The following is a 27,997-nucleotide window of genomic DNA, read 5'->3' on the forward strand; positions in this document are numbered from 1 at the left end:
ATTCCCACGTGAGACAGCAACTCCGCTTCTAGGTCTATGCAGAAAAGAAAGCAAGGACTCAGAGACGTGCACAGTGTGCACACGCAACATTATTCACAGTAGCCGGAAGGCAGGAACAACTCAGGAGTCTCCCAGGGAGGGAATGGCTAAACAACGTGTGGCTATAAACACAGTGCAATATCACTTGGTGTTAGGAAGGAAGGAAATCCTGGCACGTGCTACGACACGGATGAACCTTGAGGAGACTGTGCTAACTGAAATAAGCCAGTCACAAAACGACAGATAAGGTCCCACTTATGCGAGGTACCTAGAGCAGTCAAATTCAGGGCTCCAGAAAGCAGACGGTGGTCGCCAGGGGCCAAGGCAAGGGGAGAATGCGGAGTTGCTGGTTAGGAGCACAGACTTTCTGTTTTGCAAGACGAAGAGAGTTTTGTGAATGCAGGGCACTGATGATAGTACAGAAAGTAAATGCACTTAATTCTACCGAGCTGTCCTCTTAAAAACGTGGCTAGGATGGTAACTGCACGCGTGTCCTTTCACCATAAACTCCCCGAACCCCAGCTCATTATCAGCCTCCTTGCAAGAGGAGTTTTGTTTAACATTTCAAGTATTTGTTCAAAGAGTTTACTTAATGGAGATCTTCTCCTTTCTAATGGTGCTAAGGGAGGCAAGAGAAAGTTACGCCTGCTCTCAACACCTCACACTTCCATCAGAGCAAGAGAGGAAGGGGAGCGTGAAAAAGGGCTTCCTAACAAGAGAGGCAGAGGGACTGAGAGCCTTACTGTGGCTTCAGCACTAGTCCCCGCGGAATCTGGAGGAGGGACTTTGGGAGGTGACCTGTCATGGGGGCTCCGCCTTCTCAGCCTGGGTAACCCACTCATGGGCTAATGGATCAATGGGTTGTCCAGGGAGGGAGGTGGTAGAAAAGCCAGGCTGGCCATCTGTCTCCATGTGACACTCTGCTCCGCCCCAGGACCCCGAGGAGCTCCCACCAGTGAGAAGACCCCTCCCAGACGCCAGCAATGGGCTCCTGGACTTCCCAGGCTCCGGAACCCTGAGCTACATAAACCTCTTGTCTTCACAAATCACCCAGCCGCAGCAACAGAACATGCATGAAGACAAGTGCACAGGGTGTGAGCTCCAGAGGCAGGAAATAAACAGCACCATGGCAAACACAGCATTTGAGGGAGGGAAGAAGACGGACTTCAACACGACCAGCTTGGAAGACTGTGGAGTTGGACTTCAACATGACCAGCTTGGGAGAAATCTACAGAAAAGAATAATCTTGAATGTGGTAGGGAGTAGGGGAAAAACAGAGGAAAAGAGAGAGGCTGGCTGTTATAAAGAGACATCTTCTACAATATTTCTACAGTAAGAGAATTACTAAAGCAAAGAATTCAGGATTCAATTCACCACGGTACTCTTAAGTACAGCCAGTGTCTCCTGAAATGCAGCCTTACAGAGAAGAAAGTACATTCCCAGAAATACCCATCTTATTCCCATCGTGATTTTCATCTCCACAATACAGGAATGTGGCCACAGACACCCTGGCAGGAGGCTTGGGTCGCTGTCTCTGGATGAGCCAAGGTGACGGGGTGCGAGGGATTTGAACCCCTGGGCCAGTCTTCCTCTTCCCCTGTGCACACCACAGCTGTCCCGGGTGTTAAACCAGACATCAAAAGAGATTCTTCACTCACTTCAAATGCAGAAAGATTTATTTTGGTTTCCTTCATTGTTTTTGGAAATTCTGTTTTGGTTTATAAAACATAGAAATAGCCAACACTTAAAGCAAACATTCAAAACCCCAATGTGACAAATTATTGACTTTTTGTGCAATTAAGAATACATATATGAAGTTAGGCTACCAAATAGTGTTATTACAATGACAATTCATTAGTGCAAACCCTGTTGTGCTTGTGTAACACATGTTCTCTCACAAATCCAAAAACAACTGCTTTAAGTGTATAAATGAAAGCTCAATCCAGTCAAAAGTGGCAAAGATTCGCAATATGGTGAAATGCTGTTAATTTCCCAAATTAACTTAAAAAACAAAAACAAAAACAAAACCTTGAGAAGTTAATCCCAGGAAATGATTTTTCCTTATTTCTACACCCTAGAATTTTGGCTTGTCAAATACATTTCATAGAAATCAGGTAGCATTGTGATATTCAAGAACATTTGCTTATTACTGTCCATTTCAAGTACCCAAGTGTATCTAGTCCCTTAATATTTTCAAAGACATGCTTTGCCTGAGAGTTTTTTTGGGGGCAGAAAAGCACGCGAATCACAACATGATCTTTTGATATGAAAACCACATTAGAAATCCGTTGGCCATTACAAACAGAGTGCTTCAGTGAAGAGAAAGCGGACAGTTGTTTCGCCATCACAGCTGAGCGTGGTTGAGCCAAGTAAGTCTTTCTTCCTTGAAATGCTTGTCTTCACTGTAGAGTCTAAGGCAGATTTTTCAGTAGCCCCTGGGGCGGGGCGGGGCGGGGCGGGCCGGAGGGAGGGGGCGGGCCCGGAGAGCAGAGCCTGAGTGCATTCAGTGGTGTGAGAGAGCCTAGAGCTGCTCTCCTGAGAGTCGGTACCTGCCCTGAAGAGCTGGGCGTGTCCTCAGGTCACTGGGAACCTCACCTTCCAGCAGGGGACTCTGGACCCCTTAGGAATCACAAGGGCCTTGGGAGTGCACAGGAGATGGGGATGGGAAGAGAAGGTGGCAGGGATTAAAAAAAAAAAGAAAAGAAACCTCTGGTCCTCTTGTGACACGCGGCAGCCAGGATGGCCGTTCTGTGTGAAGGGGACGGCTCCCCTCCAGGGCACTGCACTCTTCGGAGCAGCAGACAACTGCAGAATCTGCAGGCAGTAGCAGGTATCTCAGAAAGAGCAAAGTCCTAACCCCGCGGTTAGAAAAACAGGGAGACAGAGTGTGGACCTTTGTAACACGGAGCAAGTCTCAAATAACTTAGCACACTGATAGCTTCCCCTTTGCAATGTTTAAGGCTCACTTTGGAAATTGTGTATCACCATGAACATGGCCTGCAGCACGAGGTGACTGTAAGGCAGTGTTCCACTTCCTCTAGCATTCCTATGACAAGAACCCGAATGGACAATCAAGCACAAATGTTTCCTTCCCCACGCTTGCTGTAGTCAAAGTTACCATCACGAAGGCCAGCAGCAGAAGAGACGGTGGAGGTGTGCCATTTCTTCTGAGCGTTCTTCCTCACCCTAAACCTTGATGGTGGAATAGAGTTCATCTATCTGTGACCTGAAATAGTTCCGGAGCTCTGGCCTTTTTGCCTTCATCGTTGGAGTCAGAAGGCCATTGTCGATGGAAAATAATTCATTGTGAAGAGCAATGCCTTTGATCTGCAAACAAACAAGGCTGTTACAAAGGGAGAGGACAGGCCGGTGCCACAGCTCACTTGGCTAATCCTCCTCCTGTGGCGCTGACACCCCGGGTTCTAGTCCTGGTTGCTCCTCTTCCAGTCCAGCTCTCTGCTGTGGCCTAGGAAGGCAGTGGAGGATGGCCCAAGTGCTTGGGCCCTGCACCCACATGGGAGACCAGGAGGAAGCACCTGGCTCCTGGCTTCAGATTGGCGCAGTGCACTGGCCATAGTGGCCATTTAGGGGGTGAACCAACGGAAAGAAAACCTTTCTCTGTCTCCCTCTAATTCTGCCTCCCCCCCCCCAAAAAAAAAAAAAAAGGGAGAGGACAGACGCAACCCAGTCTGAAACACACTAGGCCCGTGGAGGCATAAACACCCTTGCAGACACCCAACCCCTCCCCTCACTTTGGCCAGGCTGCATGTCTTTAACAAAGCACAGGGGTCCTGCTCCTAGGAGAGGAATCAGGACTGCATGTTGGCTATCAGGAAACAAGAATTCGGAAGCTTGGTTAAAGAGTCCTTCCCTCTGGGGCAGGCATTTGGTGCAATGGTGAAGTCCCCACCTGGGCACCCACATCCCATACTGCAGTGCCTGGTTCAAATCCCGGCTCTTCTACTTTCTGTGTGGCTTCCTGCTAATGCATACTCTACTCTAGGAGGCAGTGCATGATGGCTGAAGCATTTGGGTCCCTGCAAGCCATGTGGGAGACCCAGACTGAGGCTACTGGCTTTGGCCTGGTGCAGCCCTGGTTGTTGTGGGGGTCTGGGGAGTGAACCAATGGAAGGGAACTTTCTGTCTCTGCCTCTTTTAAAAAAATTAAAATAAAAAATTTTAAAAAACCCACACCATCATTCACGCCTCATTTATTTCTTTAGATCACCTCATCTTCTATAATATACTCGTTTTAAAAAATGTTTGAGTCAAACCTTTGTTGTACAAGAATTCGTGCGCTTGGGTGACAGTCGTACCTGTTCAAATGGCTTTAGACCAGCCTCCTTGCCAAGTCTCACCATGTCTTCCAGGATAGCTTTTTTGACGTCCTAAGAAAGTAAGAAAAAGCAGGTACTTCCTCTGCTGGGGCCCCGCACATTTGCAGGAACACAGAGCGTGAAGACAGGACGCAGAGGCAGACTGCATGCTCTGAGCCTCACCTTATTTCTGCAGAGTTCTTCCACCGAGCCTTCGAAGCCTTTCTTCCGGGCCCAGGGACACAACGTCTCCACATCCGGCACCACGATCGCTATGAGAAACGCCTGTAACCCACACAAGCCAGTCGTGTCAGGGCTGGATGCACACGCTCCCAATCAGCAGTTTGTTCTTTCTCTGCCTCACGGAGCCCTGGGAGGGTCTGCCCCCTCTCCACAGGAGGAGCTCCTGGCTCTAAGGTGCAGCTGAGACCAGGAATTCTGCAATTAATGTTTTAAAAGAACCACTAGAAATCAAAACCCAACAGAACCCTAATGTTTTATTTACTTCCAGTGTGTGTCTCTGTATGTGTTTACATGCATGTGTATAATATAAAACAGGGTCAGAGAGGGCCGGCGCCGCGGCTCACTAGGCTAATCCTCCGCCTTGCGGCGCCAGCACACCAGGTTCTAGTCCCGGTCGGGGCGCCGGATTCTGTCCCGGTTGCCCCTCTTCCAGGCCAGCTCTCTGCTGTGGCCAGGGAGTGCAGTGGAGGATGGCCCAAGTACTTGGGCCCTGCACCCCATGGGAGACCAGGAGAAGCACCTGGCTCCTGCCATCGGATCAGCGCGGTGCGCCGGCCGCAGTGCGCCGGCCGCGGTGGCCATTGGAGGGTGAACCAACGGCAAAGGAAGACCTTTTTCTCTCTCTCTCTCTCTTTCTCTCACTATCCACTCTGTCAAAAAAAAAAAAAAAAAAAAACAGGGTCAGAGAAACAAACAGGTGTTGGATAACTCTAAAATTAGAGAAAGAAAATTTATATAGATTCATTTTCTGAAACTCTAGTACCTCGTCCTTTACAATCTAGCAGTAATAAAGTTAAATAAAAATCAAAACCATGGCAGGATTCTAAAGCAAAGCAAATAAATGCAATCTAAAAACGGGCACATTTGCCAATGTAAGAAACCATCCTTCTAAAGTAATTATCAAATCTCAAGATTTGTTGTCAAATGATTCACTTGCAGGAGATCAGATCCCCTTCTCTTCCACATCACCGTCTATGCAGCATTTTGGCAAACACACGTTTCACTGCAACACTGCAGGTTTCAACTTTTTGTATTCTCAGTCCACAAATACCATTTCCTCAAATGTGATTTAGGAGGCAAATCTTATCATATCATAAATATCATAAGTCAACTAGGCTTCATGCATTTGGAAACCTTAGACTTTCTTATGATCCACATCAACATTTCCTTCATAGTTAGAAACACACAGTACCCGCCCCCTGAGTATCTTTATTCAACTTCCTTGTTACATCAGGCCATGCCAGGTAAGGTGAAAACATGGAAATTAATGAGAAAAACTGCTCTTCTGCATAGGAGATGCCAAGCAGCGAGACCTAACAATATGTCAAGGGTATTCTGGCACATCAGATGTGGAAGTCACCATATCCTGCTCAAACTTCCAATCCCACTTAATGCCCTGGAGCTTGAGGCACTACAACGCCCAGCAGCAGAGTTCCCAACCCGGAGAGCACATACCTGCAAGCTTTCTCCGTGGACAAACACCTGGGCGACGGGCTCACTTCGCAGGTAGATGTTTTCAATCTTTTCGGGGGCTATGTATTCTCCTTGTGCCAGCTTAAATATGTGCTTTTTCCTGTCGATAATCTTCAGGGTGCCATTCTGTTTATGAGAGGGAAGGGGGCTCTGAGTGGGTGTGTGGCTGCTGCCCCTGGGATCCACCACAACACAGTACAAGGTAACTGACAGGCACTGAAGTTGAATCCCGACAACATCTTGAAGAAAGCTCGTTATCATTTCATCTCACGGGGAGGGAAACCAGGGCTGGGAGAGATGAAGTAACTCACGCAGGGCCAACCAGAGAAGGGCCTCCAGAGCCCATGCTCACTCCCTGCTCGGCCCCAGTGGCGTGTCTGCTAACGAGCAGTGCTCTGCCTGCTTCCTTTACTCTGGCCGTGCCTCTGAATCAGGTCCACATGGGCCTGGTCACCAGCAGAGTGCCGTTCCTTCAGAGCAGGGAAAGACTTCTCTGTCCATGGTGCTCTGCGGCAGAGACCGCCAAGGTCAAGACGTGTTTCCTCTGTGGGCCGAATTTCAGCTTCCTCTCCCACTGTTGTGGAGGATACTCCTGGCCCTGTGGGTCAGCTGACTCCCCAAAGAACTTTGGGAATGCTCACTAGCATCCTAGGAGCACACTGGCCAATTGCCAGGTAGCAAGACCCCAACCCCACCCCCAAGCCAGCCCTACCCTGGGGCCATCAGTATGTCCCTCAAATGCATCTTTTGGGACGTTCCCAGGGTTCTCTCATTCCACGCCAGTTCTCCATTTTCAAAAGGAGTGAACTGAGAGCCAGAGAAACAAGGAGATGCCTTCATCGGACCCAGAGCAGGAAACAAAGCTGGCACTTGGCTCCTTCTGAGCCTGAAGAGGGACTTAATGCATTTCTGAATAGGCGAGGTATCAGGAAAGCTGAATTAATTTTGGGGGGCATTTTTCTAGTCAATAAAAATTCCAGAGGATTAAGCACCTTAAATCTACATGAATTTGATAATGTGCAATAAAAACTACAAAAGCCAATTTAATGTTTGTAATTCAACACATTAAAAATGGTTCTGCGGCTAAACTCACAGCAGTTGGCCTAATCCATGAAACACCCCTTTTTACAATGAACTGACAAACCAAAGAAACACATTTATTCCCACATATTTGCGCATCGCATACTCCTGGCAGCCTACAATTCCCCCCGTATCTAGTTTCAGGCCCCAGTGTCAGGGCAGAGCAGGGACACTGTAAAAGGTCACTTTGATTTCCGTGGATGTGGCAACCAGAGTTCATGTTAACCATCAAATCTAAACACAGGGGTTCCAGGTGAGAGAAGACCCTAAACAAGTGTGCTAGGAGCATCACCCTGCCTCCTGCAGAAGTGGGACAACCTGCATGGCCCCTCCCACAAGGAGAAAAGGAAACACAACACAGAGGGTGCCCCTGGCATGCAGCGGGCTGGGCTGCACCCGGAGATTCTCTTTCCCACGGTGGAACCAAACTGTGAACACGGGAGGTGACAACTTACTGGCAACCATTTTCCAATGTCCCCCGTGTGTAACCAGCCATCTTTATCCAAAGCTTCTGCTGTTTTCACTGGGTCTTTCAAGTAGCCCTGAAATACGTTTGGCCCCTTCACACACACCTAAAACCAATCAACCAACAAAAGATGCCATTTTAACAATTACTGCAGTTCCTCCAAAGAAACCTGGTGTTGTGTGTGTGTGCCCCAAACTTTGGCGAGAAGCCTTGAAGCCCAGGACCAGAGGGAGCTCTCATCAGGGTCTTGCAGGCAGCTTCAATACCCCAGTTCCCAGTTTTAATAACCTCAGCTGCAGTCAAATTGCAGGGCTAACGCCCACAGGGGATGAAATGGCTGTGACATCATGAGGCTTCCCCCCCAGTAACTGCTGGGTATCCAGGGCAATTAGCAGACAGGAGATGTGCCCTGAGGCCCTGGGCCCCTGAGCCTCTGCATCCCGCTCTGGCTCCAATCCCAACCGCGTGTGGCAGAGGGCGTTGGTCATCAGTGCTCCCGTCCCCACCCCTGCAGAAGGCCACAGAAATATGCCTTCCCGGAGAGGCCTGTCTGACTCCCAGATGGCCAATACAGACAGGCTCCACCTCCCTACTAAGCCGTGCTGGGAAATGGCGCTGCCTGGAACGGCAGCTACTGCGGAAAATGACCCACGGGGCTCCACTCACCTCGCCCTCGCCCTTGGCAGCCAGGTAGTTCATTTCCTCCACATCGACCAGTTTGATAAAATTGCAAGGCATTGGGGCACCCACGTGGCCTGCATATTGAAGGAGAGAGTGATTATGCCTATGGGGACTGCTGGCACTCCCAGGGCAGCCACTTGACAGAGACAAGCTGGGCATTAAGGGCAGCTCGGGAAATGCCTGGTTTGTGCAACTGGGGCCATCCTCGCTCTGGTAAAACAATTTAGCTGAGTTGACCCCTAGCATGGAGACAAAACATCCAAAAAGGCTCCTAGGAGATTTCCTAATGTTTGATGCACTGAGTCATTCTTCAGAGTGTAAGTAATTCAGCTGCTCGGTTTAAGGGCTACTCCGAATATCTGGAAACAAACCTTCTAGAACTTTCACCTGGCTCCCCTATCTGACTGCTTTGCCCATGACCTGTCCCCTCCTGTTCGCCATAACAAGGACACAATGGGTACAGCTTCAGGGGACCCTGATTACTCACAAACACACCAGCTGGCTCTGATCAGATGGCCTTCGTTTCCTTAAGGACAGATTCACATTTAGTAAGAGAGGACAAGGCTTGTTTTCACAGCCACCTTGAGTCTCCTGCCAGTGGGTGTTCATTTGAGCTATCTTTCCAAAAACCAAAGTAATGGATATTACACACTTGGGAGTGTCACATGGGCCCACATTGTTTGCCACACTGGCATCCCACTAGGAGTACTGGTTTGAGTTCCTGTTGCTTGCTTCTGAGCCAGCTTCCTGCTAATGCACCCAGGAAAGCAGCAGAAGATGGCCCAAGTACTTGTGCCTCTGCACCCATGTGGGAGACTCAGATGGAGTTCCAGGCTCCTGGCTTTGTCCTGGCTCAGCCCTGGCTATTGAGGCCATTTGGGGAGTGAACCAACGGACAGAAGATCTTGATCTTTTTCTCTTTCTCACTTTGCCTTATAAATGAACAAATAAATAAATAACTCTTAAAAAGTATCCTAAATAGTTCTTCTTATGTTTTAATAATTTTAGCTTACAGAGGTCTCTATTCGAAATTCTCTGTAAGGAACCAGGGTTAAAAATTAAACACCATGAAGAAGGCTCATAGCCTGTGAGCCTCAACCCCAGTAGAATTATGGTATGAGATGTGCTAGACCCAGGGCTTGCGTTGTGCCGTAGTGGGTTAAGCCAGCACCTGCAATGCCAGCATCCCATATGGGCACCTGTTCGTATCTTGGCTGCTCCATTTCTGATCCAGTTGCCGGCTAACAGCCTGGAAAAAGCAGTGGAAGATGACATTCTTGGGCCCCTGCCACCCACATGATAGACCCCGATGAAACTCCTGGCTCCTGGCTTTGGCCTGGCCTAGCACTGGCCATTGCAGCCATCTGGGGAGTGAGCCAGTAGGTGAAAAATCTCTTTCAAATAAATAAATAAATCCTTCTCAAAAAAGAAAACCCGAGAACCTATGTTCCTAAATGGTGCGCATATTTATAACAAGTCAGGAATATGTACTTATCAACGTGGCACAGCAAAGCAGGGGAGTTCTGCAGTCAGATGCGGGTTGGAATCCTAGCTCTGAAGCAAAATGCTGTGTGAGCCCTTATGCACTACATCCTATTTAAGCAACACCCTGATGTCCTCTCAGAGCTAAGAGTACATATCCTACAGGGATCACAGGGATGTTGGTGGACGGCACTCCCATAACACACACCAAAGCACCCAACCCAGAACCTAGTCCAGGACAGGTGCGCAGTTACTTCTGTCTATCCGCCCCCTATAGCCCTTTGAGAAAAAGGTCTCGTATTTACTCCTGTCCTGTGCCCAGTATAAACTTAATAACTAGCTGTGGATTAAAACTACCAGCAAACAATGAGGTTCTAACTCATTACCCGGCTCTGCTGGGCCAGACATTCTCAATCAGGTGTAAAGGGCACCCTTTCCTGGGGGTGGCTTTAGAGCTGGGCAAAACTTCATCAGCCACAGGGCACCTTTCCCCAGCTCCCCGACTTCCAGGACCGTCTGCCCCGAGGCCTAATTATGTGGGACAGGGCACTTGTTCAACTCTTTCAATGAACCAGTCAATGATCGGTCTGTCAACTCCCAACCATTCCAATAACCTCATTAGCATAGTAAGACTGCAGCAAAGGCTCCCGCCGTCTCACCTGCTGTCCAGTCTCCAGGCACGCTCAGGCAGCACCCGGCTGTGCACTCGGTCTGTCCGTAGCCTTCATAGAACTGTGTCACCAAGAGAGGAAAGACGATTAGCAAGCAAGAGCCTTACCTTTGCTGAAAGTGCACAAGTGATTAAGTGCCACTAACTGCTGAGTGATGGCTGTCTGGGAAGTCTCTTCTCAAATTCTCTGCTTGGTGACTCTGTCTGTCCAAGAGCACAACACGCCTTATGGCAGCAGCCTAACACCCTTGCTCCCACAACAACTACCTGTCCACGTCCATCTTCTACTTCACTTCCTGTGCACAGCAAAGGAGAAGCCCAATGTAGCAGGTCACGGTCTGCCCTGGAGTGCATGTGCCTTGTCAGGTCACAGGCGTGCCTTACACATCCTGTCTGCACCACGTCTTCCCTACTCCTTTAAAGTAAGTTTCTGGCCTGGTGTGCAAGTACATGTATCACTCAGGACCACTCCCCTGCCCCATGCCTGTCTCTAAAGGCTTATCTTATGCCTTACCCTGGAAAAAATAACACAGATGGTGAACACAACACATATTCCCTGCCTAGGATAAGTAAGGTTTATACGTTTATGTCCCTAAACCCTCTAGTATTAACATATCCTCCAAACAAGAAAAAGATAGGTACACAAAGCAGGGAGTAGGGAGAACTGAAGAGATGGTGGCCAAAGGACATGGAACTTGAGTTGGACGGGAAGAAGAAATTCCAGCAACCCGTCGTACCATAAGGTGGCCTCTGTGAATGGCAATGCTTCCATACTTGAAACTGCTTGAGAGCAGATTATGAGTTTTTACTACTAAAAAAATGTGGCATGTGTGTGAAGTAATGCATATGTTAATTAGTCCAACTGAGCCATCACACAATGCACACACATGTCAAAACATCATGCTGTCCCCCATAAACACATGCGATTTTTATTTGCTAATTAGAAAAAGACACACAAGGAGAACGAAAGTGACTTGGTAAGGAAGCGGTCCCAGCACATAAAGTTGGGTCATCAGGGGACGTGGAGCCCACCTCACCTGACAGCCGAGGGCTGCTCTCAGAAACGTCAGCACCGTGGCAGACACCGGCGCTGCTCCTGTGACCATCAGCCGGACTTTTCCACCCAGGCTTGACTTGAAAGACAGGGAGAAAGAGAGAGCAGGTGAGGATTCTTTATCTGGAAGTGGGTGCCCAGATGCCCAGATACCTGCCTGGGACCCCTGTGCTCCTCTGTTGGCTACAGGAAACCCACAGTTGAGTCAATGCAGAGAGGACCTCAGGGCGTTCATAACCGGGACACAGGGTGTGGGTCTGCTTCCACTCCTAACTGCCCACGCGTTCTCAGTGGTTATGAAGGTCAGCCAGCACCTCTGCTCAGAGATTGCAGGGAACCAGAACACGAGTGAGGTAGATGTGGCAACTACTACTGTTCTGGCATTCTGGGAGGACCCACGCTTAAAGAATTATCTCCAGAGTGATGTACCTAATCTAGACAAACAAAGGGAGAATCAGAAAGACTATCCTGAATCCTTTCTTTCCTGCAAAATCTTCAAATGTATCTTTGGGACTGACTATTCAGTTTGATCCTTAATAACTAGACATTTGACAGAATTCATAAAAACAGGTCCTTGTCTCCCTTACTCTCAGGTCTCTTTGCAGAGCACACAGAAAGCTCTCAGAGAGTTGAAACCCGGGTGGGTCCCCAGGACACGGGGCTGGGTGCGCGGGCTACCTGGATTTTGTGGAAGATGAGTCTGTCCCACAGGCTGTTGTTCCTGATGATGCCACTGCGCAGCTCGGCCTCTTTCCTCTTGGAAGCGAAGTCCAACAGCCATCGCTTCAGGGTGGTGTTTGCTTGCCCAAAAATCTGACGAGGCAACAAAGCAGAAGGTTTCCACTCCCATTAGGATGGCCAGAACCACAAAGTCAAAAAAATAACAAATGTTGGTGAGGGAGCAGAAAACTGGCGCCCTCTCCGCCACTGGCGGGAATGTCCGGCGGTGTGGCTGACGTGGAGAACAGTCTCCTGGTTCCTGCTCAGGTGAGACATGGAGGCGCAATTCCACTCCCAGCTATATGGCGGGAGCAAGGAAAACATATGGGGTCTTCAAAAAGTTCATGGAAAATGCAAATTATAAAAGAACCATGCACGGATTTCAAACGTTTTTTCATGCTGAAATAAACTTATCTTTCAATTCCATTTTCAATGAAGTTTTTGAAGTAGCATCTTATGTCCACACTGAAACTTCAAATAAATGTTCACAGCAGCATCATTCCTAACAGCTAAATTCTGGAAACAATAAGATGCCCATAAATGAAGTAATGGATCAGCAAAATGTGTTCTAGCCATACAGTGGACCACTATTTGGCCCTTAGAAGGCATGAAGGACTCATACACACTACATAGATGACCTCTGAAAATGTGCGAATGAAAAAAGCCAGTTACAAAGAACACAGCACTACACGATCCGTGTGAAAGTCCAGAAGAGAGAAATGTACAGATTGAGTGGTTGCTTGGGGTGGGAGCAGGGAGAGAGGCAAGCTAAGAGCAGAGAAAGGGTTTCTTTCTGAGCTGATGGAAATGCGCTAAAGCTGTGATGACGCTGATGGCAGAACTCTGAAACTACTGAGAATTTCTCAACTGTAGACTTTAAGTGGGTGAATTGTGTGGCAGGTAAAATCAGATATATTTTTGAGATGCACACACACACAGAGAATGATAGTCAGAGAGAGCTCCTATTCGCTTAATTGCTGGCTAATAGTGCTCCTATTCACTGGTTTTCTTCCCAGATGCCCATAATGGCCAGGGCTGGGCCAGGTCAAAGCCAGGAGCCAGAAACTCAATTTAGGTCTCCCCATGGCTGGCAGGGATCCAGTATCTTTCTTTTCTTCCCTTCCTTCCTTTTTCTTCCTTCCTTCCTACCGCCCTCCTTCCTTCCTATTCTTTCCTTTTATTTGACTTTATTTATTTCAAACAAAGAGAGGGGCAGACAGAGAAAGGGAAAGAGAAAGATCTTGGTTCACTCCCCAAACAGCGACAACAGTCAAGGCTGGGCCAGGCTGAAGCCAGGAGCCATGTACTCTACCCAGTCTCCCATATGGGTGCCGGGGTCCAGGTACTTGGGCTAACTTCTGTAGTTTTCCCAGGAGCATCAGCAGAGCTGGAGCAGAAGCTGAGCAGCCAGGATCTGAACCGGTGCTCCAAAACGAGATCTGGTGTTGTAGGTGACAGCTTAATCTGCTGTGTCACAATACCAGCCCATGTTAGGGACCCAACTTCTCAAGCCATCACCACTGTCTCCCAGGGTCTGCATTAGTAGGAAGCTGCAGGCAGGAGCTAGAGCCAGGAATCAAACCCAGGCACTTAACTGCTAGGCTAAATGCTTGCTGCTAAATTACTAAATGCAGGAAAAGGGCATCTGGCCTAGCAGTGAAGACACTAGCTGGAATGCCCACTCCTACAGCAGAGTGCTGGGATGAGTCCTGGCTCTGCCCCTGATTCCAGCCTCCTGTTCGTGCACACCCTGGGAGGCGGGAGGCACAAGTGATGGCTCCTGAGGTTGGGTCCCTGCTATCCATGAAGGAGAACAGGACTGAGTTTATGGCTTCCAGCCCCAGCCATTGTGGGCATTTGGGGAGTGAATCAGAAGATGAGAGTTCTCGCTGCCTGTCTGCTCTCAAAATAAAATTTTAAAGCTGCATTAAAAAAAAAAAAAAAAAAAAAAAAAAAGGGAAGGGTCTCAATGATGATGCAAACTAGGCTTCAAAGACTATGAATTCTGCCCAGCGAAAATGCTTTCTGGAGACTGCTCTTCCACACGTTAGTCTTCCCTCGTCTGAATGGTCGCTGCCATACTAGGGCTGGCGTTCCGTGAGGCCCCACCTTAGCGCAGTTGCTTCCCTCCGTGTGGCTAAGACCTGACATAGAGCTCTACAGTGAATACGGCTGCTTTACAGCTATATTTTCACGTGATCCAATCACTGGAGTTGATGAGATGGCCGGCGGGGCGGGAGAGGTAACAGTCTGTGTACAGATGAGACAGCAGAGGCTCAGCGTTTGTTCTGACAGCTCTCGTGAGCCTTTCGAGGTGTGCTCTGCTGTGTTTTCTCTCGTTATCTTTTCCCACAAGCCTGAGAGGCAAATGCACTCTACTTTCACAGATGAGTGAGCCGAAGATGAAGGCGACTGTCTGTGGCCACGTGGATGGGTGTGTGGCTGAGCCCCACTCCCGCCTGAGGCTCCCACTCAGGAGTCTGGCACTCCGCGGCCCACATGTTGCTGCCTGGAACTTACTCGGTCAAACATCCGGTTCAGTAGTCTGGGGACCACAGGAAAGATAGTGGGTTGAAGCACCTTGAGGTCATCCATGAGCAGCCTGATGTCTCCTTGGAAAAATCCTATTTTAGCTCCATGACACAGCATCACACACTGCCAAGGCAAACAGAAACCGCACATGTTTTATCCCTGCAGCCAGGGTCCACCAAATACATCCACACAACACACGGACCTCAGCGCCAGCCTCTCAGGCCAGCTTCCACAAATCTCCCAGATCTACCACAACAATTTCTGAGTCAATTTAATACGAATGCCACAACACTTTGTCCTGATATGGCTGGATGAAACCAGAAATATCCGGTTGTGTTGTGGCTAACTCAATCCCAGATCTTGCTACAGCCTCTGGGTAGATTTGTGAGCCTCTTCCACAAATCCAAACAGAGGTAGCTTACAAAAAGAAAATAAAAAGAAATGCTTTTGTATCTACTGGTCACAGTTCAACTTGGAAATGTGCTGTTTCTCTTGATCATCCTGAAGATGCAGGAGTGGGTATGAAATGGGCCCACTGCTTTCAGGGATGATCACAGAGACGCCACATTAGTTTCATGATAAGCATCTGTTGAATGAATTAGGTGATATTATTATACATTCCAGATACTTTCAGCTTCCAGAAACTTCTCAAAATACAAATTTAACTACTTGACTCCAGTCCAGACTTAACTGAAGTCTCACTCACTTATCTGAATGTAAATAAAGCTTTTGAACACACCAGGATATCTCATACCCAAGTGGCTTGCTGTCCAGCTACAATATACTGTATTCTGTTTTCCCCGTCCAGGGCAAACTGCACCAGCAAGCCACAGTCTGCCTGTTCTTAATTTAAAAAAGGAAAGGCGATCCAGAGATGATGTAACAGCAGTACAAACAGCCTCTGATTTGAAAGCAGAAGCCACGAGAAAGGTACACTTTGGGTCACTGTTTAAAAATTAAAGCTCAGGAGGCATTTGTGGGGTGGAGTCTACCTCCTAGGCACACCTCTAAAACTTCAGCCAGGCACATATGGTCCATTACCAACTCAGCTGAGGTCACTTTACACTCACAAATCCCAGGATGTGCCGGAAGTGGAACAGCAGATGGAAGATGGGCTCTAACGATACTTGGTCCTGTAGGCTCGGTGGCCAACCAAAGCCATGGTTCCCATCAGTCCCTGGTCTCCCACACTGACCACAGTGCCTGGTATGCAGCTGGCACTCAATAAGCACTCACTAAACAAACCAACATGGCCAACTGTTCTCCCTGTGGTACAAAATCCAAAAATTTTCCAGGAAGGAGAAAAGATGTCGACTTCTACATTATCCACACAGCTGTGTACATCCAATTTTTCTTTAGATAAAGGCTACGTAAGATGATTCTGCTTTTCTAAAGGCACTTCGAATAGCGGTGAAAACAATCAGTCACAAGCCAACTTGTGCGTTATGAGCACACACGATGGGAAGCAGAGCATCCTTATGGGACAGAAGCCTCACTAGGCTCTGTGGGAATGAATTCATAAAAATCTTAGCTTTTATAGTTCATCCTTCTGGAATCCAGTCCACATTAGTAGCCCTCAAAAGTTGGTGCTTCTGATATGAAAATGGATGACTAAATAGCCAGTTCGGACCCAGGAAAAGCAAGGATGCTCTTCCACGTCATGTGCTCCTCCTCTGGAGGGGGGCTGAGCCCAGGCTCACCTGCGGGGACGCAGCCCACACGAGACACTTACCTGCAGGAGCTGCTCATACATGTGTGCCAGCGGTAAAAACGAAATGTGTGTGTCGCTGGCATTCAGGGCAAGTGCTTTCTGTAAAACACAACAACTCAGCACAACACAGACAAGCAAGCAAGCAAAACAAAACTGAATGCCTACCTCTACAACTCTCTCAAACATATGGGCGAGAGGCAAGAAAGATATCAAAATATCATCTGGGCAAGGATTGACTGCAGTCTGTAAGCAAAGACACCAGCAAGGCAGAAAAGCATTAAGATTTCCAGTAATTTTCCATTTTATTTTAGAGCACATAGTACCCCAACACTAAGGAGAAATAGCTTTAGCTTATGATCTGCAATTTGTTCTCACCAAAGAATGGGAAGAAAAGCAACACTTTCAATTATTCAAATAGTTTGGAGTCGTCCTCAATGACAAAGCAAAGCCACTTCAGGACTTTAATCAAAACAAGGAAAATTCTGTTCAAATTGGAACGTTAAGGGTCTATGTGCTCAAATCATTTAGTTTTTCAGGGTTCTAGTATCCCGCTACCCAGCAAATTCAATTCTACATTAAGGTAAGAAATACAAGATCCATTCCAGGAAAGATAGCATACCTATTTCAAAGGGAAAAGAGAGAAGAGATAAAAGGAAATGGATTCCCAAGGTCCTTTAATTTACAGTATAAATGTATCTAGAGTATTTGCATTTGATTAACATTTTTATTGAAAGTCCTACTTTACCCCACGAACACTAGCTCAGTTTGCTTAACATGACCTCAGACTTGGCATCAGGGGATTTGCTTGCCTCTACAATGCTGACTGTGATAGGGCCATAGGTAGATCACGTTTGGACACCTACTCTTCCTCAGAATGGACCTTATTTCTGGCCCAGCACAATGAAGGTTTGCATGGGATGTTCATGTTATTAACGTGAACAATTCTGGCCAACAGCAGCTGCTGTCATACCAAATAAACAACGAGGGTGTTATCAAGTTCCCTGGGAGGTGACGGACCCTCCTCAGAGCTGTGCCCTTCCCCTCCCCAAGCCGGGTCATCCTTAATAATCGTACTTCCAGAGTGGAGACTACCCCTACGACCCCGAGCGCTGGAGGGTAGACTGAGAAAACCAGAACCTTAGAGTAAAGCCATCCAAGTGTGGCCTGCATCCCAACTAGTATTTCTCAGTAGGAAACTGAGAAATCAGAACCATGAATAATGATTCTTTCCAATTCTGTGATTTAGCATGAAAAGAATGTCCATTTTCATGAGCAGAAATTTTACAATGTTGTAAATGCCCCTTGATACAACTGATTTTAAATAAAGCTGTTCAAGCTTTTGCCTTAATAGCGTCAATGTATTTTCACTTTTTTTCAAGGCCAAATAGGAAATTAAAATTTCACTTTGCTAAGGTAATAAATGTTGAGCTCTTTAGAAAGTGCACATCAATTTAAAAAAAAAGTGTTTGGGACTAGGTGTGAAAAGGGGCAACAGCTCTCAAAAATCACCCTTCAGCACCAAAGACCAAAGCTGTCCACTGCCCCAAACCATCAAAGCACAGGCTCCTGCCATAAAAATCAAGGTTACAGAATGCTCCCAAGAAACTGCAAAAGCAAACGATGCTCACTGAGGAAAGAGTACAAGGGAGAAGCATCATAAGGACCTTTTTAAGAGGCAAGTTAGAAATTCTGGTGCCAAGAACCACACTGTGCTCTCCCCCAGCTCTTCCGTTATAGTCCTAACCCACAATGCATCTGGAGATGGGGCTCTAAGGTGACTGTACAGGGTGACCTGATCCCGCAGGGCCCGTGGCCTTCTGAGAGGAGCAGGAGCCACCAGAGCCATCTCTGTGCATGCACAGAGGAAAGGCTATGTGAGGGCACAGGCACAAGCCAGGAAGAGGGCCCTCACCCGAACCTGAATTTGATCTTGGAGTTCTAGCCGCCAGAACTGAGACAATAAATGTCTGTTGTTTAAGCCTCCCAGTCTGCGGTACTTCATTATGGCAACCTGTGCAGACAAAGACCCCTGAAGTGTTTCTCATACACTGGAAGTCAATTAATAATCATTCACAACCCTTCAACATTCAACAGCCTTTAACATTTCATTGTCAACATAAAGAAATTATTTTCCCAACACTAGGGTGGTATAAAAAGCACATGAGAGTCATCTCTTCTTCCTCCTTTGCCAGAATTATTTACATAGAAGCATCCAAATGAAGCTTCAGCCTGCGCCGCAGCTCACTAGGCTAATCCTCTGCCTGCGGCGCCGGCACTCTGGGTTCTAGTCCCGGTTGGGGCACCAGTTCTGTCCTGGTTGCTCCTCTTCCAGTCCAGCTCTCTACTGTGGCCCAGGAGTGTAGTGGAGGATGGCCCAAGTGCTTGGGCCCTGCACCCCATGGGAGACCAGGAGGAAGCACCTGGCTCCTGGCTTCGGATTGGCGCAGTGCGCCCGCCGTAACAGCCATTTAAAAGGGAGTGAAACAATGGAAGGAAGACCTTTCTCTCTCTCTCTCTCATTCTTGAGGCTTAGGGCCAATCAATAAATATGAAGAAAGATGACAACATCCCCAAAAGTTACCTCTGTCATTTTCACAAAAGCTGAACAATCGCTCACTACATTTCGATGAGTGATCAGCGCTCCTTTGGGGTTGCCTGCAGAGCACAGAGGAAGCAGAACATAGTTAAAGAGATCCCATGGGGGGATGGCAGAAATTGAGCAAGCCAAGAAACCCTGCAGAATTCGGACCTCACACTCCTCTACTGCTCGATGTGCCCACAGGAGTGGAATGTTGAGTAACTTAAATCTCTGAGCCACCTGCAAAGCTTTCAATGAAACTAAGTACCTTATAATAATCATAGGCAATCTTTGCTAATATGGGCCCATTTTAGAGGGAATGTGGAGTAGCAAGAGAAGAAAAATCAGGACTTTTATTCCTGGAAGCCATAGAGGGCCCTAGGAAGATGGGTGACTGGAAGTCACCATTAATAAACGTGTGAGGCACTCGATGATTAAGAACTCACGAACACTCGAGCCCTGAAACTGTCTGAGAGCGCGTGAGAGGACAGTGCTTGAGGTGCCTCCTCCTCTTCTCGTTCATTCCTTCCGTAGTTAACTCATAAGTGATCCGGGAAAACAGAGGGCAGGGAGCGCACAATTTCACACACAGCGTAGAAGCAATTTCATTTCAAAACTGACCTGTGGTTCCACTTGTGAAACAAATTACTGCAAGATCTTCCGGTGCTGGAGGCTAAAGATTTAAACAGAACAAACAAAAGCTGGCATAAATCGGACCAGAAAATGACCAGGGCTGAGTTATCACCCCAGACTGCTGCCAGTCCCGGACTGACCGCCTAGGGGAAGCCGCAGAGGGGGCTGGGCTGGGGCTGGATCGAGTGCCGCAGGCTTACCTTGGGCTTCCTCCTGTTGGCTCTTCCCAGGTTCTAAAATAGAAGAGAAAAAGAGAATTCTTAAGTGGGAACACCGTCTAACTGTAAAGTCGGGTCACGGCAAATCACAGAAGCGGCTTCCTGCGGGGTTCAGTCGCCGCTGCTCAGTCAGCCTAATTTCGGGTCAGTGAACGATGGCGATCTGCATTAGCCAGAGTCAAAATTCTGCTGGCTCCTCTCTCCTATAAAATCATGGCAACGTGAGCTCTACCACCGATCTTTGAAATGGGGTTTATTCAAAGACAGCAATCAAGCTCTGTGGTGGCTCACTTCTCCTCCCAGCCTACTCTAACAAAGTCCCGCGATACCGACAAACAACGAGCTCTGCGCCCTCCTCCAATCAGAGCGCAGCACCATCGGCGCACGCAGCTCTGCGTCTGCTGTCTTCCGCCTGGGGAGAATATGTCTCCTCCAGATTGGAGTACTTACTTGAGCCATTTTGCAGAGGCTCAAGTAACTGTGTTCGGGACGTGGAGTAAGGAAGGATCTGGGGGCCTCCATGAACAAAACCGGCCACAAGAAAAGCTCTAAGACTGCTTCTCGAGTGGACACACAGGTCACAGATGGTGGCTTCATTTCCCAGCGGCAGGCTCGCAGCTAGGGCCACTTGGTGTGGCTCAGCTTACTACATTAAGGCAGGCAGGTGGCCGCCTCACTATCTATTAACTTTGTAAAATGAACCATTCATATTCTTTTCCTATTAAAATTGAGCAGCTTGAGTGAGCATATGGAGTGAACATGTCTAATATTAAATGGAAATTAGATGGGTGTGCTCAGGGCTCAGTGAGTTTCTGCCCAGCAGTTTTAAACCTTAATCACATTTTAAATTACATGTATAACAGTCCACTGATTAAAAACAGGAACACTGGTATCTAATTAGATGTCACTCAGGAGCTAACCCAATGATAATTCTGTGATTTTTTTCCAAAATAATCTTTATTAGCTCCAAATGTTTATTCATCATTCTTACATAACTTCTAAAGATGTCCAGTTTTTCAAATATTGACATCAAATAAAATAAGGATTGTATGCAATTCAGCTTTTGACTTATTGAGGACAAGTCTTACCCAAACTAGCACACAATTTGCCATGAAAGTTTCATGGTCTTAAATCTGTCTTGTTATCATTTAGAAAAAAATATAGTGAAAATTGAGAACAGCATATGCAGAACGACAGAGCACCTTGCTGAGTGGCCACTCTAATAAACATACTTTCCCCTTGCATCAAAAAAAAAAAAAAATCTATGTATGTATATATGCAGAGAGAGAACCATTACAAAAAAAAGTTGCTATTTTTCAGGTTAAAAAAAAAAAAAAGACAACCTCATAGGTAAAAACTGAATTCTAGTTAATGATAAGCACACCGAAGTATTTAGGGGTAAAGAAATCTGTAACTTGGGGCCGGCACTGTGGTGTAGCTGGTAAAGCCTGCAGTGCCAGCATCCCATTAAAGGCGCTGGTCCGAGTCCTAGCTGCTCCACTTCTGATCCAGCTCTCTGCTATGGTCTGGGAAAGCAGTAGAAGATGGCCAAGTCTTTGGGCCCCTGCACCCACATGGGAGTCTGGGAGGAAGCTCCTGGCTCCTGGCTTCGGATTGGTGCAGCTCTGGCCGTTGCGGCCAACTACGGAGTGAACCAGTGGATGGAAGACCCCCCCCCCCCCCCTCTCTCTCTCTCTCTCTCTCTTTCCTTCTCTAACTCTGACTTTCAAATAAAATAAATGACTTTTTTTTTAAAAAAAAAGAAATATGTAACTTATTAAAATGCATCAAAAAATAAGATTGATGAATGAACAGTGGGGCGGAATGATAGATTAAATGTAATAAAGCAAATATATTAATATGTTATTTATAGGTTTTTAATGCTGTGTGACTATTTATTGTCTAGTTATTTCAGATGGTTCTGGCTCAAATATTTGAAATGCAAATGTTCCAAATACTAATGTTTCCATTCTTGATCCTTTCAAACTATATATCAATAAAAACTTGACCACAAGATCAATCATAAGGCTAATTTTACATTAATATCTTTAAATCTTCATCTTTTGCTTACCAAATTTTAAATAAACATGAATCGCACAAGCAAGGGTAAAATACAATCTTCAGTCACTCATCTAAATAATTTGGCTTTTTTTTTTGATAGGCAGAGTGGACAGAGAGAGAGAGACAGAGAGAAAGGTCTTCCTTTGCTGTTGGTTCACCCTCCAATGGCCGCTGCGGCCGGCTTTAAAATTACTTCTTTATCATAATATAGTCAAAAAAGACGAGGAAAAATTCCTTTGTGTGTGTGTTTTAGAGAGGGGAGAGAAGAGAAGGTAAAGATAAGAGATTACATTATTCTAAAAGGGGATTACAAGTAAAACAAAGTAAAAAAAATGCCAGGTAAAAGTTGGCTAAAATCCCGTTGTAACCATGAAGCACACCCAGTAATGCTTATGGGACCATGGTGTGTGTGTGTGTGTGTGTGTGTGTGTGTGCAGGTGCATGTGACAGAAGGCTCTGTGAGAATATGACAGCTCTGATTACCAGGTCCTCCAAGTAAACTTCCCCAAATCCTTCCAGCAATTTCAAGTTCTTTGTGGGAGATCATAAACACAATGTGAAAACCATGTTTGTGATGCTTTCAGAAAACTATTGCAGCACCTTCACAAAGAGGACTACTCTCTTTAGCTGCTCACGTCCTGGGATGTGTTTATAAGAAAGATTCTCCTCATGCCAGCTTCCTGAGATGGGACTCTAATTAAGTGCCTCTGTGGGAACGGCTTCACTGTGATTTGACATCAAGCAGCCAACTGAAACATGGGCCACATTCATGCCCCAGCATGGTCACAGCTGTTCATTCATGTGAAGTTGAATAAATTTAGTATGCAGATGAACCAAATCAAAGGTGGCTGCAGAGGATTCACCAGCACTCTACCAAAGCAGCCTGTTTTAGAGAGACGAGTAAGAAAAGCCATGGAGGCCTAAGGCGGACATAAAACCTAAATTTCCACCTGCCTAAAGCTAGCACCACATTCTTCGCGTTTACAGCCATGGCTGCTCTGACTTCGGAGACACAGGTGAGTGCTGCAACGCTCTTTAGAGCAGAGCTTCTGTCACATGGGCCACATGTACAGTGAGCACGCAGGCCGGATTCCGCTTTCCAGAAATGAGACAGGAATTGCTGCTCTTTATCTTTCATGGGTTGTTAGGACAACCAGCCACGGCTGGGGTTGTGTGGTGGCACTGGCCATTTGCGCCAAGATGACCTCAGGGAAACCCTCCAGGAAAGCAGGCAGCACTGACTCACCTCCATGGCTTTCATGCTGATGATCTCCACCCCACACTTCTTGCCTCGCTCCACCAGGTCACTGCCGTAGGAGTCCATGACAACCACGACTTTGAGGCCTGGCGTTAACTTATTTTCTACACCCTCCAACAACAGATTGGCTTTCTCCGGCTTGTCAACAAAAATCAGAGAGAGTTCAGCTGTAAATGAAGAGAGACAGGGAGGAATAAGTTAAAAGGTTGCCTCCGTAATATCTGACACAAAAAAGATATGTTATGTACTGCATTCTGTAACAGAAAGGGAGCTGTGCACTTAGACATGAAATCTGTCACATCGCAGTCAGCTGGCCCTATCTGCGGGTTCTGGTCTGTGGATTCAACCAACTGTGGACTGAACACATCTGGAAAACAACTGTGCCTATACTGAACAGGTACAGACCTCTTCTCCACTGTCATTCCTCAAACAGTACAGTGTAACAACTATTTACATGGCATTTATACTGAAGGAGGCATTATAAGTAGTACAGAGATGTTTTAAAACATAGGCCAGGATGTGCACAGGCTACATTGCAAACACTTTGCCATTATGTAAGGGACTTGAGCATCCGGGGATTTGGGCATTTGTGGGGGTCCAGGAACCAATCTCCTCAACCCCATCCTGCAACCAGTGTCGACCAAATGAGCAGATGTAGTCCCTGAATCTGCCTAATACCTGGGCCAATGTCCACCAAAGACTACAGCCATACCTTTGTTGACGATGTATGTGATCGCTTCAGTTCCAAGGGTATCATAAAGTGGAACGATGACCATGGAGTAAGTGAAGCATCCCTGTTCAATAATCACCCACTAAACAGATAGCAAAGGTCAGGGAGAGAAAATAAGAAGTCAATGTGGACTCGCTCCAAGGACGGCAACACTCACAGGCGCAAAGCGAAAACATCTGAGCTCATAAAATGAACATCTGTGTCCCTCAGGCTCGGCACTGGCTGCCATGGATTCACAAAGAGAACAAACACAAGGCTGCTTGCTGAGAAGAAATCACAACCTGGGCTGGTGCTGTGGCATGGGAGGTTAAGCCTCCACCTGCAATGCCGGCATCCCGGGTGGGTGCCCATTCAAGACCCGGTTGCTCTTCTGATCCAGCTCCCTGCTAATGCACCTGCGAAAGTAGCAGAAGACGGCCCAAGTGCTTGGGCCCCTGCACCAGCTTGGGAGACCTGGAAGAAGCTCCTGGCTCCTCGATCCAGCCCTGGCTGCCACAGCCATTTGTAACACTGCCTTTCAAGTAAATAAAAAACAAATCTTGGGCAGGCACCGTGGCTCACTTGGCTAATCTTCCACCTGCGGCACCGGCATCCCATATGGGCACCGGATTCTAGTCCAGGTTGCTCCTCTTCCAGTCCAACTTTCTGCTGTGGCCCGGGAGGGCAGCGGAGGATGGCCCAAGTCCTTAGGCCCTGCACCCGCATGGGAGACCAGGAGAAGCACCTGGCTCTTGGCTTTGGATCACTGCAGCGCGCCGTAGCGGCCACTTGGGGGGTGAACCGATGGAAAATCAAAGACCTTTCTTTCTGTCTCTCTCTCTCTGTCTGTAACTCCACCTGTCTAATAAAAATAAATAAATAAATAAATAAATAAATAAAATCTTAAGGGAAAAAAAAAAAGAAATCACAGCCTTCCAAAGAACTGAGGCAAATATGTGAAGATCTCACTAATGATTCACGCTCCTGGCCGACCCCGAGGTGGGAAAGTCCACTGTGGGCCTAGGTGGCTGTGGGTACTGATGCAGACCGGTGCCATGGCTGGGGAGACAGCAGGAGGGGATGGCGGGAGGAGAGGGGCAAGGAGCTCCCCACAAAGGGGACTTCATGAGCAAAGGCAAGGAGGAGGGCATGGGGGCTGAGAGGGCCAGAGAGGCAGGTTGGAGTGAGCCTGTGGCTGCAGAGCCCACAGGCAATGCAGAGCCACAGAGGGCTTGGAGGCATAACAGGGGCTGGGATTTGAGGAAGATCAACCTGGCAGCAGCTAAAGTCTGGCCCAGGGATAGGGCAAGGAGCCACAGACTTGTCTCGCAGGAAAACGGTTTCCACAGACTCTCCCCGGGGAAGTAACTGGTCGCCCTGCCTCTAAGCCCATGGGCCACGCAGCCAAGGCCCAGAGGACGAGCCTACTCATCACTCACAGTCCCCGGGAGCTCCGCATTACCTCCACCCACTCCTTAGAGGGACTCATTTGCAGCACTGGGGTGCAGCACAGATGTGGGCCTGGCAGCTGTGGCAAGGCAGGACGGCACTCACCCTCGCCTGGCCTGGGACTGAGTTCCTGTGCTCTTGTATTTGGCCGTGGGACAGATCTCACATTATCAAGATGAAGGTCAGGTCCAGGTTCCTTAGCAGGGCACGCTCTCCTTCTCTGCCTCCCCCGCCACATTGAAATGCTTCATTCCCTGACACCTACGTGTTGTTTGATACAAACACGCAGCTGCTCCTCGCATTCCCTTGCCCCCAGTGTGTATTTTCTTCAAGACTTTACTCAGGCACCACTTCCAGGAAGCTCTCCTTGACTGAGCTCCCATAATTCTGCCCTAGGCCCACAGCATACTACAGAGCAGGTGTCAGCTTTCCGGCCTGTCCTTCCTTCCTTAGACCTTAGGAAGGGGATGCTTTGGAGCCTTGCACAGTAGCGTGCATACATTAGGTGCCTGATAAATAGTTGTTGAACTAACTTGTACATATAGGAAGGAGTCTATCCTTGAAGGAAGGAATAGGTTTTGTAGTTATAGATTCGTGATAAAATTCCACTACATTATCTTGGATGTATTCATTTGCAAAGAAAGAAAGAAACTAGATTCCATGAGCCTAGACATGGAATAGTCCAGCTGCGGAGGATACTGTTTTCTGCTTAGCAAAACAAAACTCTAGGAAGCCATCATAATTTATAAAACAGTACGTGGCAAAGGGATTGAGCTAACATGTCTAGGGGCACCAGTAGGTATCAGGACACCCTGGATTTCTTTAAGCCAGGTGCTTGAGTTTTTCCAAGCCAGCTCTGCCACTAAACCGTCAAGTAAGCGCAGTTGCAGTGCCTCCGAAAGAGCTCTGCATTTAAACCGACCTTCACCCCGTGGTTTACAGAAGCTCTGTGCCTGAGCCCACAGCCAAACTCCGCACCACATGTCTAAAGGCAGGCCAGGTCGCTGCGGGCCACTTCCCCCAAGGCCCAAGCTGGTTTAAGCCTGGCAGCCAGTGGAGGGAAAGCCTCAGATCTTTCAGAAATAAAACACGAGAGTCTGCCATCATAAATACATATTGAAGATTCTCTGTCACTTATATGTGCTATTTTTCTAACCACAGAGCTAGCCTTTAAAGTGAGAAGAGTCCCTTGTTTGCTAGCCTAAGAATTTTGCTGGAGATCTGGGCTTAAAAACCAAAAACAATTTTTTACAGTTTTTTTTTTTTCCCCTTCTTAAAGGTTTGGGAGGCTCTGGTCTAGGTTTTTTGTGTGTGTAACTTTCTAAGCAGAGTAACACAAAGTCACATTCCCAGGAGAAACCAGACTAGGAACCCTCGTCTCGAGCAGAAGCAGGCATGAACTCGGGTGAGCTCCGACATTCGCGAAGCCTGAGCAGCAAGCAGAGGAAGCGCCTGGTGTCAGCACCTCGGGTCTGTTCTGAGCAAAGATGCCGATGAACTGATCGGGCGCGGCCTTGAAGCCCTTCTGCAGCAGCGCTGAGCCGATGCACTCCGACAAGTCGGCCACCTGGGGCGGGAGGAAGGGGCAGAGTCAGACTCGGCATCAGGAACACGGCTGACCGGGGATGGAGCGGCACCTCAGCCAGAGGACAAGCTGCCCAGACACCCCCCCCTTGTCAAGTGTCTGGGAAAACACGGTTTCCTTCTCTGGAACTCGCTATGAAGAGAACTGACCTAGGGCTCCTCCACGAAGGAAATGCATCTCCTGCCGACAGCTGCTGTCACACGCGATTATGTCAGGGCTGTGGCACATGTATGCTCTTCTGTTGCATTTGATAAAATTATAAATACAAATACACTGATTTTTTGAGGGGGGGAGAGGGTAAAGCATTTATATAAAACAACAAAGCAGCCCAAACCTATAATTGAAACCCAGAAGCCGTAAATTTGTAGACCTTTAAAACACAGCAAACTCCTATGAGGCCATACAATTCCACTCTTGAGAATTTATTCCAGGGAAAATTTCAATCTTGGAAGGAGGTTTTTAAAAAGCCTATGTACAGAGCCGGCGCCGTGGCTCAATAGGCTAATCCTCCACCTTGCGGCGCCGGCACACCGGGTTCTAGTCCCGGTTGGGGCGCCGGATTCTGTCCCGGTTGCCCCTCTTCCAGGCCAGCTCTCTGCTATGGCCAGGGAGTGCAGTGGAGGATGGCCCAGGTGCTTGGGCCCTGCACCCCATGGGAGACCAGGAAAAAGCACCTGGCTCCTGGCTCCTGCCAGGATCAGCGCGGTGCGCCGGCTGCAGCGGCGGCCATTGGAGGGTGAACCAACGGCAAAAAAGGAAGACCTTTCTCTCTGTCTCTCTCTCTCACTGTCCACTCTGCCTGTCAAAAAAAAAAAAAAAAAAAAAAAAAAAAAAAAAAAAAAAAAAAAGCCTATGTACAAAGATGCGTATTTCAAAATTATCTAAATTCAATAACCTCCGGTGGGGGGGGGGGGGACAGTGGCTGGATAGTTATAGCTGGTAAATATTATGGTTACAAAAATCATTTCACATGGGGTAGAATCATTAATAATAACATGAGAAAAATTTAAATGCATATTATTGTAACAATAAATAAAAA

At 47.6% G+C, this 27,997-nt stretch overlaps 1 protein-coding gene across 8 annotated transcripts in view; it reads right to left on the reverse strand.

Annotated features, from left to right (window-relative positions):
- Positions 1 to 1,697: 1,697 nt before the first annotated feature.
- ACSL1 (acyl-CoA synthetase long chain family member 1) overlaps positions 1,698 to 27,997 on the reverse strand; it is a 68,091-nt gene continuing 41,791 nt past the window's right edge. For 5 of the 8 annotated variants that reach the window (XM_070068332.1, XM_070068337.1, XM_070068336.1 and 2 more), the window contains exons 5-21: positions 26,839 to 26,940; positions 23,928 to 24,027; positions 23,204 to 23,382; positions 19,879 to 19,911; positions 19,667 to 19,718; positions 19,049 to 19,122; positions 16,633 to 16,710; positions 14,745 to 14,879; positions 12,183 to 12,317; positions 11,488 to 11,583; positions 10,440 to 10,512; positions 8,284 to 8,372; positions 7,607 to 7,723; positions 6,054 to 6,197; positions 4,539 to 4,640; positions 4,356 to 4,427; positions 1,698 to 3,366 (exon numbers count right to left, since the gene is read on the reverse strand). In XM_070068332.1, coding sequence (XP_069924433.1) covers positions 3,226 to 3,366; positions 4,356 to 4,427; positions 4,539 to 4,640; positions 6,054 to 6,197; positions 7,607 to 7,723; positions 8,284 to 8,372; positions 10,440 to 10,512; positions 11,488 to 11,583; positions 12,183 to 12,317; positions 14,745 to 14,879; positions 16,633 to 16,710; positions 19,049 to 19,122; positions 19,667 to 19,718; positions 19,879 to 19,911; positions 23,204 to 23,382; positions 23,928 to 24,027; positions 26,839 to 26,940 — 1,722 coding nt within the window. In that variant the 3' untranslated portion in view covers positions 1,698 to 3,225. Of the gene's footprint in view, positions 3,367 to 4,355; positions 4,428 to 4,538; positions 4,641 to 6,053; positions 6,198 to 7,606; positions 7,724 to 8,283; positions 8,373 to 10,439; positions 10,513 to 11,487; positions 11,584 to 12,182; positions 12,318 to 14,744; positions 14,880 to 16,488; positions 16,567 to 16,632; positions 16,711 to 19,048; positions 19,123 to 19,666; positions 19,719 to 19,878; positions 19,912 to 23,203; positions 23,383 to 23,927; positions 24,028 to 26,838; positions 26,941 to 27,997 lie in introns of all 8 variants that reach the window. The other 3 variants (XM_070068333.1, XM_070068338.1, XM_070068339.1) reach the window with 3 other exon arrangements.

The sequence above is a fragment of the Oryctolagus cuniculus genome, chromosome 2 (genome assembly GCF_964237555.1).
Source record: "Oryctolagus cuniculus chromosome 2, mOryCun1.1, whole genome shotgun sequence".
Lineage (NCBI taxonomy): Eukaryota > Metazoa > Chordata > Mammalia > Lagomorpha > Leporidae > Oryctolagus > Oryctolagus cuniculus.